The 17,526-nt window shown below is 34.6% G+C and overlaps 1 protein-coding gene across 1 annotated transcript; it reads right to left on the reverse strand.

Moving 5' to 3' along the window:
• Positions 1-3,166: 3,166 nt before the first annotated feature.
• On the reverse strand, positions 3,167-6,550 carry LOC140981809 (calcium-dependent protein kinase 2-like). The gene is made up of 8 exons (XM_073448282.1): positions 5,630-6,550; positions 4,947-5,090; positions 4,680-4,832; positions 4,410-4,525; positions 4,028-4,195; positions 3,818-3,945; positions 3,631-3,730; positions 3,167-3,314 (listed from the first exon to the last, which is right to left on the reverse strand). Exons 1-8 carry the CDS (start codon positions 6,309-6,311, stop codon positions 3,210-3,212), a joined length of 1,596 nt encoding a protein of 531 aa, XP_073304383.1. The 5' UTR covers positions 6,312-6,550; the 3' UTR covers positions 3,167-3,209.
• Between the last annotated feature and the right edge of the window lie 10,976 nt (positions 6,551-17,526).

Consider the following 17,526-nt stretch of genomic DNA (forward strand, 5'->3'; position numbering starts at 1 on the left):
CTTATTTTCAAAAATATGAAAAAACATCAATCATCTTTTAAATAATTAAATAATAAATTTTTTTTTATATTTTTCAGCCATCGGTATCCGTTCCTCGATCGCAATTCGAATAATCCTTAAAAATACAGTTTTATGCATAAGGATAATAAAATCTTATTTAACATATAATCATGGATGTCACAATTAATTTATGCCATTAAAATCGTTTGATTAATCATTTTTCATATTCCCTAGATTTGCATGCAGTTGGATTACATCGTCTTAATTTTGGACCTTACACCTTTTCTAACTAGTTTCTGAGGGTATTAAATGCTTCAGTGCTATTTTTGGAAAGTGATACAGACAAATGACATTCATTGTAGAATTTTTGGCTATTAAGTAACATTTACGAGTACCGTTCAAATTTATTAATATTTGAACCAACATCTTTAAATAGAGGAATGCATTATAGCGTGAAGTACAACTATTGATACAACTGAAAATTTGAATCCTCGCCTTTTCTGAAAGTTTATCAGTATTTCCAAAAGCTCTATCATATTAAGCTGATTTGCTCACACTAGAAGCCTATTATAGCGATTAAGGATCAACTCGTGCAATCTTTTCATTCTTACTTAACTTTTTTATATGTGATCTTTTTGTATAGGGAGAATTTTGTAACTTTCAAAAACTTACTTTTGAAAAAATCGAAGTAGTAATGTTTTTGCTAAGAGTTTTAGCTCATTAGAATTTGTGAACAGAGCTGAACTGAGTTTGTATAAAGATTGTACTAATCAAATACTCCAGAAAAATACTTCTGTAAATAGAAGAAACGGAGATGTAAAAACTTTGCCTTCGAACTTTCATAAACAAAATCTTGACCATTTTTACTTTATATTATTTATTAGTTTGTTTTTAGATTTTGTATATAACCAATTCACTAAGTGTAACGATCTGTTTTTACATTTTTAAACTCTTTTTTGTTGCTCAAAAAACATAGTATGATCAGAAAATTAACTCGAACTGCTAACACAACTTGATTTTCAAAATCATCTAAAATTGTTTGAAGTGTTTATTTCACTATCATCTAAACATATTTCGATGCTAACAGAGGCCAAGGCTAGAATACCCCAGCCAACTTCTCAAAATTATAATACATATTTTTTTTCCCCGTAAAATTAAAGTACACCACTTGAGCATACATTGTTGGAGTCGAATAAAAAAACATTATTATTATTTTAAAATTTTGACTTAAGTGAAGGAACTTGCAGAGAGGAATCTGATAAAAAACGAAGAGAGTTTCGTGCTCTTCAATTTAGAAATAGAAAAGTTATTTTTATTGGTATATAATTTTTATCAAATAATGTTAGTCTTATTTTAGAAAAATTACTGGAAAAAGTCTATTCCGTAGAATCTCATATCCAAAACACCTATGAAATTATAGAAATTTTATGGAAAAAAATCCATTCACTAAATTTTTAGTACCATAAAGATTCTTTAGATAAAATGTATGTATCTTGTGAGACGATCTCAAGGATAAAGATCCGTGAGATGAGTCAATTATTCTCATATTTACAATAATAATTAATATTTTTGACATAAAAAGTAATATTTTTTTATGGATCATCCAAATAAGAGATCTGTCTCAAAAATTGATTCGTGAAATAGTTTCACAAATTTTTTTGTGAATGACATTAACATATTTATTCCTTACTAAATATTGGTTTTCAAATTTTAAAATATTTATACGTGGATATATTCTTAGTCTTAAATATTTAAGTTAAATTTGTTAAATCTTTAAAATAAAATTTTCAATATAATTAATGAAGTGTTACTTAATTAATATAAGGTTGATTTAGTTTAATCAAAGATGAATATAATAATATTGAATTTTAGAATAAAAATTTATGTTGTAATCCAGTTAATTAATTGTTAGAAAGGTTGATTTAGTTTAATCAAAGATTAATATAATAATATTGAATTTTAGAATTAAATATATTCCAAGAAAATTAAGATAGTTTTAATCAATGATCATAAGTTTTTTTTTGGTGGTTTAGAAATTTAGTCTCTCTTTCATTGATTCAGTTTCCCAAATCAAACTCATATTCATGAAAATGTTTACACAACCCCAATGGACTGCTAACATGATCAAGAAGAGCTGCAGGTTCTAATCTCTGGAAAAGTGTATTTGGTATACAGCCGTGGGAGTCTGGGAGAGACTATTTTCACGGCACAAAATGTGTCTTAGTATGCTATCTTTGTTTTTTTTCGCAATTTTGGATCTTTAATGTTGTCAAATGTCAGTTTTAGTATCCTATCTTTGTTTTTCTGTAATTTTTAGTATTTTTCTGATCTGGCGTCAATGTAACGCTGGCCTCACGTTGACGTGGTGTTCACATGTGCAATACTACGTCAATACTTCCACTAAAATAAGAATAAAATTGTTAAAAATTAGAAGATACATGACAAAGACTCAATTTTGACCACGTAAACGACCAAAAACAAAAAAGATAAATATGCAGTTTTCCTAAGATTTTATCCAATGACTGTTAAGTGTGAATGACAGAATTTTAATTTCTCTTTCTGCATCTGCGTGCTCTCATGAAAAGGCTCTCCAATGGAGATTTTTCTTTGTAATTCAAGAAATGGACAGAGATTGTTTACTGGGAAATTTTTTCTGTTCTCTTTGCTAGCTGATGAAAATTGTCCGGAGCATAGCAGCATCGCTGAACTAGAAACAGAAACACGTTCGTGATTGCATTGATTTTGAAGCTGATGTATCTTAATGGAATCGCGCGCACATTCTTGAGATGCTGAGTTTATCTTGCTGTACTGCTTCTAGCCTTAAGTCTTTTCTGTCATCCCGAATTTTTCTTTAGGAACCATAATTTTCCGTATATAAACGATTGACCGGGAATCTTGTTTATGTTTTATTATCAATCTGGTAGGACAAATATCATAGGTAGGACCAACAAACAATATTCTTGAAAGGAAAGAAAATCGTCTTCTGTCACATTTCACAACACCACAATTTGCAATGCATCTTTGAGGGCCCCTAGTAGATGAAAAAAATCCATAACCTGAATGTAATACTTACATATTTTGCTTCAGTACCGGTAATTTGTATTGAGAGTTGTAAGCCAATCATTTTCTCTTTAATGAACAAATAAGGAAAACTGAATAATATATAATGAGATTTTCCGTCATCTCCATTCATTTGGAATGATGTAATACTATGATACGAAGACACCGTCTCTTCTCTTCTTGGGATTTGCTGCTGCTTCTGGATTACCTTTCTTCATCATTGCCACAAACTCTTCATAGTTAATATTTCCGTCCTGCGTTTAAATGTTAAAAAATAAAAAAAAAACTTATCTACGGCACATCGTGGAAATGAAACAAGAATTTGAAATGGCTGTTTAAGATGTCATCACGCATAAAATTTGAAGCTTTCTTTCTTTTGTTCTCATTTTGGGGGAGAGGCAATAGCCAGTTTGTCTTGCCGCTGCGCACGCCTCTTGTTCATGTGTAAGATTTATTGGATATATACTAAATGTCGCTAGCAACAGTTATGTTGAAATGCGATAGCTTTCAAATAAAAATGAAAATGAAGATGATGATTCACCAAGTTACATATTAAGAACAAGTGCTTACATTATCAGCATCAACTTCAGAAATGATTTCCTTTATATCCTTTTCATCACCCATTCCGTATTCTCTTAGAGCTTGCTCTAGTTCTTCTATGGTAATGCACCTGATCACAATAAAATTCTACAAATGTTAAGAACTCTGTTCAATCATTTTACATGCAAATAAAATATTTTTCGTAAATGAGAAGTACCCGCTATTATCTTTATCGAAATACTGAAATGCTGTGTAACGATGTTCTTCTCTGTCCATTCTATTCATATGCATTGTTGCGGTGATGAATTCTTCGTAGTCAATCGTCCCATTCCCATCCGCATCAGCCTAATTTCCGTTAGCAAACAACATCAGTGTAATGACAACATAAAACTTACGGTTAGCTGTCCAAAAATTCTGAAATACTTACAGCCTCCATCAACTGTTTGACTTCATATTCAGATAGTTTAGTTCCTTGCTTCGACAGTCCTTGCTTTAGCTCTTCAAGAGTAATTGTACCACTATTATCTGTGTCCATGCTCTTGAACATTTGTTTCAATCCCATGATTTCTTCCTCTGATAAACAGCCAGCAATAACCTGTTCATCCAAGAATCTGGCTGCATGTCAGGTTCCATCTTCCCTAAAAGATTACAGTTTAAACAGAAATGATCTAAAAGTATGGAATTATTCCAATACAGGATCGGCCAGTTGTCCTCCTAAACCGGAAAATCTTGAAGTTGGCCCCTGTCAACTAAGTTTCCTGAATCTGATGTTGTGTAACAAGTTTTGTAAAGAGATAAGTATAATTTACCCGAAGTGCGACTTTCTTGAACTTATTCATGGCTCTAAATTGTTTCAACCTATTCAAAACAGCATTATCAAGTGGTGTATCAGGCGCCTCTCCATCCTCTTTGATCCATGGATGATCTAAAAAGAGTAGAACAACATTTTAGGATGATCTTCTACTATATAATGCCGTAATTATGTACTTTATAATTTAAAAGGTGTTGAATCATTTTGTCCAAGACTTGATGGTATAGTATAGTGATCAAAGTATCTTTAACAATGTAACTATTCGTACTTAGCACTTGGAATGCTGTCAGCCTTTGCTTGGGGTCCGAATTTAACATCTTCCTCACAAGATCCTTTGCACCATTTGAAATGGATGGCCAAGGATCGCTTGTGAAATCAACATGTCCTTGAAGAATGGCATTGAAAATTCCATTTTCAGATTCTGTACCAACAAAATTCTCGTTATAACTTCAAGTACTCTTCTGGTGACTGGTGAATCGAAAAGTTGAAAGCTGCTTTATTTAAGAAAACCAACATTATGAATATTGTAAATTACCAGCCCAAAAAGGAGGAACTCCACATAGAAGTATGTACAACATGACTCCAACACTCCAAATATCAGCCTCTGGCCCATATTTTCTTTTCAACACTTCTGGAGCAATGTAATATGCACTGCCCACAATGTCTTTGAATTGTTCTCCTGAAAATTTCAAATAGAATGAGATTTATTCATGCTTTTTTCGATGTATTTCTTCTAGAAGATTAGCAATTTATAGGGCATACATCTTTTGTAAGATAAAGCATAAGCATAATCACCATCCAAGCCTTAGCTCTCGTTTACATGCATAGTTCTTCTCCATTAATGTACTTTCCTGAAGTTAAACTCTTGGTCATCCCTAAGATTACTTTAAACTAGGCTTGATACTATTGTCGATTTAGTTACTGTCTCTCACGATTTTCTTTGAATATACTATCTTTCCTGTTGCTTTCTTTGAGTTATTTTAAAAGATCAAAGATGAATATGCCTGAATCACTGCAAACGTGTGGCCCTAATCGTTCTTCCTTTTTCCTTTGACATGTCATTTTTTATTAAGTTCTTGTATAAAAAATAACCCTTTGTTTGTCTAATCATTCTTGTGCAAAATTTGTAATGTTTAATAGTTGTGAATACCATGCATGCTGCAGATTGTACGCATGCAGAACCAAGAAACTATGAATTCTGCAAAAACCATTTATTACCCTCTTTGTAGAATACAGAAAGCCCAAAATCTGTGGCCTTAAGCGGTGCATTCTCATCCTTATTCAAGAGCAAGAAATTCTCAGGCTTTAGATCCCTATGAATAACCCCCATGGAATGGCAGGTGTGCACAATCTGCACGATGGTTCTGAGCAATGATGCGGCAGCACGTTCTGTGTAATGCCCCTTAGCAATGATCCGATCAAAAAGCTCTCCTCCGGCGCATAATTCCATCACCAAATGCACCGAATGCTTATCCTCATATGCACCCTTAAGCTCCACAATGTTGGGTTGTCCTGTCAAATGATGCATGATTTGTACCTCCCTTCGTACATCCTCAATGTCTTCCTTATTAGCCAGCTTTCTCTTTGCTATTGTCTTGCAGGCCAACTGTTCACCTGTATGTTTATTGGTACAGAGATGGGTTACCCCAAATTGCCCACGGCCAAGCTCTTTGCCTATGGTATAGGTGGCACGCACGTCTTCCATGGGCCGACCAAGAACAGGGCCTATTGGGGTGGGCTTGGAACGCTTGGGGGAACGGTTTGGGGAGGCTGGTGGAGGCATTTTTGGTGGAGTGGTAGAAGGGTTATGAGTGGATGGCCCTGCGACTGAGGTCTCAACCTTCCCTGCTTCATCCGACGGAGCATCCTCGGTGGCGCTCCGGGAGCAGCAGCTGCCCATTTTGTTGATGAATTAGTTATTTGATTTCAATTATTAAAATGGAATAGAGGTTAGAAGAAGAGGGGGAAATGTGGCAGACGAAGTGGCTACGGCCGTGGGATGGTGGCCGAAGCCTGGAGGCCGGAAGAGCAAAAGAGAAACTTTTTTGGGGGGGCTTTTTTGGGTATGTCAGAGAAATGAGATTGTTTTAGAAAGAGAACCGGCATGCGTGCATGCATGCAGAGTTGGAAGAGAGAAGGACTAAGGGTTGTGAGAGATTGAAGGGAGATGAGAATGAATGAAGGATATTTCCGTAATTCTTTTCTATGAAAAAATGGGTGTGAATGAAAGAGAAAACAAATTATCTCAGACAAACAACGGCGGGGAGCAATTTCAGGCGTTTGTTTGGGTTGGCTGGTTGACATACTGTGACCATAGGCTGCCTTTTACTAAGAATGGACTTTTTATTTTGGAGAAATGTGCGTCATCGTTTTGAGGCAATAACCGTATCATGTAACTTGAAGCAATGACATATATCCTGGTCAATCGACAAATCTATCACTGAATTAATCAAGTCATCACGTAACCATTCAGAAGAATTTTCCAAGTACAAAAGTCGAAGAACATTTTCTACATTAATGGAACAATTGTAGATGACGTTAGTGGCATCCATTCTGAATTAGTCTATTATCTTATTCGACAGTATTATCACAATTCTTGAGCAAAGCCATTGAGATATTCTGGCAATTCTTGCACAGTGACTCAACTTCCATTTCGACCTCCGAACCAAAACCTTCGAGCAATAAGTTTCTCAACTTTACTCAACCAAAAACCTCTATGTTCTACAAAACAATGGGATGATTCTTCAACAGGGGACGATACAACACAAGGGAAACGAGAAAAAAGAAAATAGAACTAGTCGCAATGCAAAATTAGTAGGTTGGAACCGATGGATTGGCTTCACAGCATATTTATGAATTCCTCCGGAGACATTGAATATTCTTCTGAATCCCTGAAATCCAAAGTAATGGGGTACAGAAGAACTTAGCCATCGTGCATTGATGGATGCTATTATGGTCAGTACTTGCACTACTAATATCAAGAAACAACAGAAAAAGTCAATCCTTCAAGGAGTTATATATCATATAGGGGAACTTTTTCCACTATACAAATCGATTTGCTTCACAACATGCTTTTTTAGGTAGAAAATCAAAAAATTCACCTGTGTCTGCAACCATTTGGCGACTTGTAATGACCGCATACCATGCATGATGGCACTGCGTTAAAGTTTTAATAGAGCAATAAGAAAAAACTTGTAACAATCAATACATGGAATCCGACTGCAAAATCAACAAATGGAAGGATACCAATTAATTAAAAATCCAATGATGATTTGCTTTTGTATAAGCAAAAGGGTCATAAACGATACATTCAGATTAAAAAAAGTTGTTAAATATTGAAGATTAGACTAATTATCAAGCAGTTAGATAATATGTTATCCTTTATCTTTTTTTTTTTTTTTGAATTTCTTAGGAATGGATAAATTGGATAGATTAGTAACTTATCAGATTAAATGTATGGCTTTATATATATATATAATTGAGTCAGCCGAGTCATCAGTTTTCTATGACAATACCAGGGTATTTGTATACACATACGATCTAGTTCTACACTCTCAAACTAAGTCTATTGATATTACATGACATCATTTTATTTTGAGATCATCTGATGAAGAAAATCATCCGGCTTGAATACATTTCAAAAGATCAGCAAGCAACTGATATCTTTACTAGTTCTTTACCGAATGTTATGTTTTCTTACTTTATAAATATTCTTAGTTTAGTATATTTAAATTAATCTATAAATTTATATAAAATAAAGTCAAGCTGATAACACAATCTATATACCTATAAAAGTGTGGATCATGAGCTTTGTTTTCTAATCGTGAAAAAGATAAAAATAACATCCTTATCGATACAAATAAAAAACTCAATAAGGATGTATATGTAAAATTCTAACAAATGCTAATGAATTATCACTACAATATACATTTATTTTAGTAATTATATATATCACTTCAAGAATAAAATGTAATTTCTGTATTAATTTTCTTAAATAATTCATCTTTATACTACCTTTAAATGTTTTTATCCTTTTAATTTTCTCTATACATGTTTTTTTTTTATGATTTTAATGAAATTTTGCAATTATATTTTTAGTGCAATTTCTAATTAAGTAATAAATTATATTATCCCAAGAAGATATATGAAAAAATAATAATTACATATACAATAGTAGAATAACATGATAAATATATAATAATGTGATAATATGTAGTTTAATATTAACATATTTTATGTTTTTTAACAAAGAATTGAAAGTAAAAAATTTAATAAATTATTTAGGTTAGATCAATAATTGTGAATGTTAATATATTAATCTCATAAAATATGAATCTCTTAGAAAAATTCAGAGAGTTTAGCTATAATAAAAAATTTAAAGAATTTAGTAGCACTTTTTAAAAAATTATATACATGACAAATTTAAAAATTCAATACATAAAATTTAGTAATATTTGAAACATCTACCAATATTGTTTAAGATTTAGACATTAAGGGTCTAAAAGTAAACTCGACCATGATTGTCAAGAATAGTATAACTAAAATTAGAACTAAAATCTTTTCTTGGTTTTAGTTCCAAAATCAGCTATCATAATATATAAATTTTATGGTATAATTATTAAACAGCCAGTTTCATTGTCTCACATATTGTATATCTATTTTATTTGATATTAAAAAATATATTTGTATCAAGCAAATTTATAAATTATTTATCAAAATTTGGTAGAATGAGATCTTTTGATTTATAATTTTCAATTTCTGTATATATTTTTAATTATTTAGGAAATTTTAAGAAAATAAAAAAATCATTAATAAGAAAATAAAAATTTTCACAGTCAATTAAGTGACATAAATATTACATATAGTTTTACTATGCTACAACTCTAGAATTTAAAAAGCAAATTATTTCAAAAGTTCAATACTATGACCTCTTTGATATTAAAAAATAAATAATATAAAACAAATAATTTAAAATGTCCAATGTACATTGTATTTAATTAGTGTAATGTTCAGTAACTCGTACAAATGATTAATATGTTTATGTCGTTTGTTATGTGCTTAAAAGATTCATTATGATTCACATGAATGATAATGCTACTACTCCTTGTATTATGCATATGGACCTATTGACATCAATTGATATATTGATATTGCGATTGAATATGGTTTCTGTATTCTCCATGTTATATTGAGAATGAATATGTGTCAAAATAGTGATAGTAAGATGTGTAGATAAAGTAGTGTAACGGAAGTTGGTATTGAAATGCAAGAAATGAGATGGAAAATTATGGCAGTTCTTACGTTTTTTCGTATAATTATCTGAATATGAATCCCATTGATAGGAGGCCAAGTTCATTAGAAAGCCAAGAAGTAGAGCTACAACTTTCATGTTTTGGGTTTTGTTCAAATAATTGTGAAAGACAAGCCAAAAGTACCCCGAAGCGTGTCGTGTGTATTGTCGTTCTTGCACTGACACATGTTGGGAGAATAATCATAACTCTTTACTCGGATATTCAAATGACATGAGGCTAATTGGAGATGAAAGCCAAGACATAGAGCTATAACTATTGTGTTGACTACTCTTTCAAGTTATGAAGGGAATATTTTCATTTTTAGCAAATACTGATGAGGCTATGTGCAGGGGCGCCCCAGCAGCCAAATTTAACCGCCTTAACGCCCCTATACCAAATTTTTGGTATTTTAACAGAAATGCTAGCATTGGGGCAGCCATTTTCAACCGCCCCAGTGCTCCTGGACAAAAGTTTGAGTTAGAAACATGATTTTTGTGATTTAAATAGATAAAGATCGAGGGTTCAGTTATTTGCACCATTTTACTATCAAAAATCAAGGGGAAACAAGAGAGAAAACAAGGATTTGCCAAGTTCTTCCCTCAACTGATCCTCCATCTTTTCTTCTTCCTCAAATTGAAGCTAGAATTGCACTCTCCACCAAAAGAGCATTTTAGGGTTGTAAGTATTCACCTATTGAATGTTGGTTTTCATATGTAGAAGACCATATAGAGTAACTTTCAACCATATGCTTAAGTATAAATGTAGTTATGGAATTATTGATATATTTTACAGCGTAGGACCAGTGAACTTTATTCTACCAGTGTTCTTACGCTTGAAAAGTAAGTTGTCATGTTCTTGAAGTAATACACGAGTAATATTATGAGTTTCAAATGTTTTCTATTAATTATTGATATATGTACTTTGTTAATATGTTCATTGAAGAAACATAGCATCATATATTATTTGTGGAGCCCTTAGCTCCTAGTCGTTATTACAATGCAATTTAATTAGGGTTAATTAATTACAGCGGAAAACGAGTTTAAAATTTCTTTACAATGAGCCCAAAATATGCTATTTGAATACTAAAAATAGTATTTCATCTCACATCATAAAACATGCCCACACATAATCGAAACAACTCATACAACAACAAATCATATCCTCGGGACATATCTCGGTATATAGATACATAACATATATACTGGGAAAGACCACGAAACCTCAACTCAAACTGTGACTCCCTCCAGAAGTACCATCTCCGGTCTCCTGATATCCTGGAGTACCTGTCATTGTCCACATACAAAGACAACAACAGCCCCGTCTGGGGTGAGCAAAGCTCAGTCTGAAGCAACCACAATATATACCACAGATATCTAAACAATGATATATGATATGCAATGCATGTATGTCGTGGAGGTATCAGGTCAAATGCCCATCCACTGAGCACATGTCAGAATCAATCGAATCGCTATCAAATCAATGCTCGAGCTGGCACACCGGCCTCAATCAGGGATAATCGTATGATAGCGTCGACAAAGCGCCATCAAATCCCAAATCTCAATCAANTAGCTTGAAGATTTCTGTATAATAATCTATCTACATCAATAACACATTCATTTCTGTAATGACCCGAAATCTTATTTTGAATGAAGTATTAATTAAGAGATAATTAAAGAGTTGTTAATTAGTATTATTAACGAATTGATAATTTGGGATTAATCTGTTGGATCCACCGAATTTTAAATGGATAACCCGATCTACTTTCGATTACGTTATCTCGATAAATCAAACCAGACGAATGAGATTCTGACACGTGGCAGATAAGATTGATTCGGATTTCTGAAAGAGTCCGGATGCAGCCTATAAATGGAAGCCGAATTCTTTTGTTTCCTACACCGCATCCTTCAAAGAGAGAGTTATAGTCTTTTACCTTAGGTTTTCTAGCCAGTTTCTAGGGCACTTTGGTGTCGGGAAGTTTCGGAGCTAGTGTCGACTCGAGGGGGGGTCGGTGAGCTGAGATCGAGACATCATCAGCGGGCTGACGACGGACGCAAGTATAATCCTAAAGCCTTTAGGAAGAACTTTATAGCATGTTTGGTAATTAAGAATCTGGTTTGATAATGATTTCATATTGTTGGTATTGTCTAGGATAAGAGCTTTCTGTCAGATTGTTTTAGTAAGGTACGTGATGTACTGACTGAGATATCCAAGCGTAGTATACACACTTATATGCTGCATATTTATGTGTTGCATTATACATGTTTTACTGCTTTGGCATATTATGCATGACATATCATGTTGAGCCTGATATCTTTTGAGATATACCTCGTTTGTTGGGGCCGCTCAGCCCTATTCTGTATTGTGGACGATGGGGCATCGAGAGCTACTGTGTCCGACGGGACCTGCGGGCTTTGATGACCTGGACATTGTAGGTCCACGTCTTGATGATGAGTGTGGGAGCCAAAACATGCCTAGGGCAGATCAGAGACTACACACTCAGGCGCCTCTAGACTGAGCATGCGATTCTTGACTTGATCCTTGATATCCGAGCATATTGCATTTCGCACGCATCATATCAGTTTGTATACTCGTACATTCTCGTATTGGACGATTGTCGCTCACGTACTTGTTTTCATCTTGGGCACCCCATTCCACGGGGCAGGTCTTAGGTTGGACGGTGCGGACGACCAGGGCAGTGGCTAGAGCAGTTGGGTTTTCGGTGGTGATCCAGTGGAGGTTTTATGTGTGGTTTATCGTTTTATTGTTTAGAATTATTTTTCAATATGATTGTATTAATGTTTAAGACTGCTGTTGTTTGTTCTGTTTTCATTTGGGTTGTAAGATGATTAAGTTATTTGGTTTCCGCTGTTTAATTGTTGTTATTAAGTTTTAATGTTGCATGCTTATTAGTCTGTTTAGTAGTGGCTCGGGTAAGGGCGCTACATTTCAATCCCTAATTTCATTCAATATCAACAATAGAGATTTCAAATATCTTTTGAAACTTTAAAATTCATATCAAATTCAAATTATAACATAATTCAATTCCGACTTCAAAACTTAGTTTCTTGTCGGTTATTCTACCGTATATATTTATCAGAATTAATAATAACTGACAAATAATTCTTCAATCTCAATTCAACGATTAAAATTTCCTAATTATAATAAATTAGGAATAATTCGAAATAAAATCACTATAATCTTCTCTACTTCGTTAAAATCATACACTATTCAACAATTTTCAATTTCTGTATGATTTAACAATTTATCGGATTTATTCCAAAAATCGACGAATTTCAAACATCACCAAAAATATAAAATTTATACCTCAAATCGAAGACCTCGTGTCAACGATCCCAGAACTGAAATCGGTTCGTCGATTGGATAAACCGATAAGTCGCACGATCGAAAAGAAAATCGAAACCCTTATCTCCTCTTCTCTCTCTCCCCTCTGTCAAATTTTCTGAAAATGAAACTTACAAAAACGTAAGTTTCATATATATCAATTTTCATTTTTTTTAATTTTTTTAATATTATATTATTATTATATTAATAAAATAAAATAATATAATATTATTGTACTATTTAACTCTTTAACGTCGGTATATCCCTTTGGACTAGTCAAACAATCCAATTTTTCAAAACTCAAAACATGAAACTTCTCTATCTTTGAGTTTTCTACGTTATATCCAAATTTCAAATCAGTTGGACTTCATATGGAAAAGATATAGCATTAATTATCATTTTGCCCTTAAAATTATTTCATTATTTTTCAACTTATTTACGAAAATGCCATCGAAATAAATTGAATATTTTTCAACTTATTTACAAAAATGTCATCAAAGCTATTTTAGTCTCGGGGTCTCACATTTCTCCCCAACTTAAAAGATTTCGTCCTCGAAATCTCAAACATTTCTATATACATAACATTGGCAAACACATAATATGTCACCAGTTATAGTACATATCAAAACTAAAATCAGTAAATGGATCACTATACATCGAATACAATGGAACAAATGACATAGAATCAAATAAATGCGGATATGAATCTCGCATTTTGCTCTCCAACTCCCGCGTCGACTCTTCCACACCATGTCGTGTCCATTGTACTCGAACTAAGGGGATCGATTTATTTCGCAATACTTTCTCCTTCCGATCTATAATGCAAACAGGTTGTTCAACATAGGAAAGAGAAGGATCAAGTTCAACCTCATCACGTGCAAGTACATATGAGGGATCTGGTTCATACTTTCTCAACATAGAAACATGAAACACATCATGAATGGCAGATAAAGCTGGTGGCAATGCCAACCGATAAGCAAGATCTCCAACTCGATCAAGGATCTCGTATGGACCAGCATATCGAGGAGATAATGCACCTTTAAAGTCCTCGTTCAAGAATAAAGAGATGAAATTGGCTTACGGACTGACTTCTCGCTGATATTATGGCAAAGTCGTTGTTGGCAAAGGTTGGATCTTTTGATGCAGTCACCGTCGAGGAATTTGAGGTCACGGTGGCTATTAGATCAGGGATCAAAATCAACTGGTCCAACATTCTCTACAAGATTCTTATTGCCATGATCACGTCTGAGAAAAATATCCTAGTTTTGATGACCCATCAGCAGAATGCTGAGTTTAAAAAGAAGATAATAACTTGGCAGACTCGTGCTCCTGGTCGAGGACAACCAAATAGGAAGCTTGTGCTATATTCTACTGAGTCTGAATCCGACAACTCTGACTTACAAGAAGTTGTCCCTTTAACACATGTTTTTGTTTCTTCCTCCCAAACCCAAGAAATCAAGATGATCAAGTATTTCAAGCCACTCATTCCGACTCCCATTCCTTCTTTTCCCATCTCCAGAATCATGTATGGAGTTCATATATGTCGGCAAAAAGACTTTTCAAAATGGGTTGGCAGGGACAACGTGTTGAATAAGAATACGCGTTCTTAACGCGTATTCACACTGACAGAGGCTCTATAAATAGAGCTCCCCCTTCATTCTGAAATCATCTCTTCTTCGAGTTTTCTCTCATCTAATAGCATTTAAGTTCTTAGTTCTATAATATTTGTGAGATGTTTTGTTCTCCTGTATTAAGAGAGTGCGTGTTCTCTTTGGAAACACAGTGAGTGAGTTGTACACCACAAAATATTATAGTGGAAATTGTTTCATCTTGCCCGTGGTTTTTACCCTAATAATTTTTAGGGGTTTTCCACGTAAATCTTGGTGTCCAGTTTATTCTTTATTTTATGGTTTTATTATTTCAAATTACCGCAAGTGGGACCAACAAGTGGTATCCGAGCTTTGATTTAAAATTTCTTAAAATTCTGAGTATGCTCTGTGGTTGCAGCCTAGACTGATCTTCCACATCAGAAAAGATTTTTTGAGATTTTTTATTTAAGGCATGATTATTTTTCCAGTCTACTAAAATTTTTGTAGACATAATGGCGGGTAGGTACGAGATAGCAAAGTTCAACAGAAGCAATTTTATGATGTGGAAAATAAAGATACAAGCAGTTTTAAGAAAGGAGAATTGCTTGACGGCTATTTGAGATAGACCGGCGGAGATTACGGATGATGGAAAGTGGAATGAGATGAATGACAATGATGTTGTCAATTTACACTTGGCTATAGCAGATCAAGTACTGTCAAGTATCTTTGAGATAAAAACAGCCAAAGTTATCTGGGATACTCTGAAAAAGATGTACGAGGTCAAGTCGCTACACAACATGATTTTCCTAAAGAGAAGGCTTTACACTCTTCGGATGACGGAATCCTCATCGATGACCGACCATATCAACACACTAAATACTCTATTTGCCCAACTCACTTCCATGGGGCATAAAATAGCAGAAAATGAACGTCTGGAGCTTCTACTTCAAAGTCTACCAGATTCATATGATCAACTTATCATCAACATAACCAACAATATTCTTATGGGCTTTCTAAGATTCGGCGATGTCTTAACTGCGGTTCTCAGTGAAGAAAGCCGGCGCAAGAATAAGGAATACAGGTTGGTAACATCGAAGCAAGCAGAAGCTTTACCGATGATAAGAGGAAGATTTATGGACCGTGACTCCAGTGGGAGCCAAAGACGAGGTAGATCAAAGTCGAGAAGTAAGAAGAAAAATATTTACTGCTTTAAATGTGGCGGTAAAGGGCACTTCAAGAAAGAGTGTACGAGTATCGACAAGAGTTCTCAAGGAAATGTGGCAAGTACTTCAGACAGTGGTGAAATATTATTCAGCGAAGCGACAACAGTTGTAGAAGGCAGACACAAATTTTGTGACACATGGATTATGGATTCAGGAGCGACGTGGCACATGACGTCTCGGAGAGAATGGTTTGACCATTATGAACCAATCTCAGGAGGATCTGTATTAATGGGAAATGATCATGTCTTGGAAATCGCTGGGGTCGGTACTATCAAAATTAAAATATTTGATGGCACCATTCGCACCATACAGGAGGTACGACATGTGAAAGGACTGACGAAAAATCTTGTCCTTGGGGCAATTGGATGACATCGGGCGCAAAACTCGTATCGAGAACGAGATCATGAAAATTGTGAAAGGCGCACTTGTGGTTATGAAGGCGGAAAAAGGTGCTGCAAATCTGTATGTACTTTTGGGAGAAACACACAAGGAGGCAGAACTAGCTGTTGCATCAAATGGTTCCTGAGAAGAATTAACAGTGTTATGGCATAGAAAGCTCGGGCATATGTCAGAACGGGGGTTGAAAATTCTCTCAGAACGGAAGCTGTTGCCGGGACTTACAAAAGTGTCACTATCCTTTGTGAGCATTGTGTTATCAGTAAACAACACAGATTAAAGTTTGACACTTCTACTGCAAGGAGCAAAATCATATTGGAGCTTATTCATTCGGATGTTTTGCAAGCACCAGTTGTATCCCTAGGAGGAGCGAGATACTTTGTCTCGTTCATTGATGATTTCTCTAGAAGATGTTGGGTGTATCCAATCAAGAAGAAATTAGATGTTTTCCAGGTCTTCAAAGATTTCAAAACGCGGGTTGAACTTGATTCTGAGAAGAAAATCAAGTGTCTGAGGACTGACAATGGAGGAGAATATACCAATGACGAATTTGATGCATTTTGTCAACATGGGGTCATCAAAAGACAATTCACGACGGCTTACACACCTCAACAAAATAGAGTGGCGGAGCGGATGAATAGAACCTTGTTGGACAGAACAAGAGCTATGTTGAGGACTGCGGGTCTAGACAAGTCATTTTGGGCGGAAGCAGTCAAAACCGCTTGTTATATTATCAATCGTTCTCCTTCAGTGGCGATTGATCTGAAGACTCCGATGGAGATGTGGACTGGGAAACCGACAGATTATTCTCATTTGCATACATTTGGAAGTCCTGTGTACGTTCTGTACAATGAGCAAGAAAGATCGAAGTTGGATTCGAAATCCAGAAAATGTATCTTCTTGGGTTATGCTGATGGAGTAAAGGGGTTTCGCTTGTGGGATCCTACTGTTCACAAGCTTGTCATCAGCAGGGATGTTATCTTTGAGGAAGATAAAGTAAAGGGAGACAAATGCACACCGAATTCAGAAACTACTATATTTCAGGTGGAAAATAAGACGGACGAATGTTAAGTTTCTTGTGAAGCAGTACCAGAGCACGAAGAACAAGAACAAGTTGAGTCTGAAGTTTCCAATGTGAGGCAGTCAACTCGAGACAGAAGACCACCAGGTTGGCTTTCAGATTATGTCACTGAAAGCAATATTGCATATTGTCTATTATCAGAGGATGGTGAGCCATCGAGTTTCCACGAGGCTACTCAAAGCTCGGATGTATC

This window comes from Primulina huaijiensis, chromosome 7 (genome assembly GCF_012295235.1).
Source record: "Primulina huaijiensis isolate GDHJ02 chromosome 7, ASM1229523v2, whole genome shotgun sequence".
Lineage (NCBI taxonomy): Eukaryota > Viridiplantae > Streptophyta > Magnoliopsida > Lamiales > Gesneriaceae > Primulina > Primulina huaijiensis.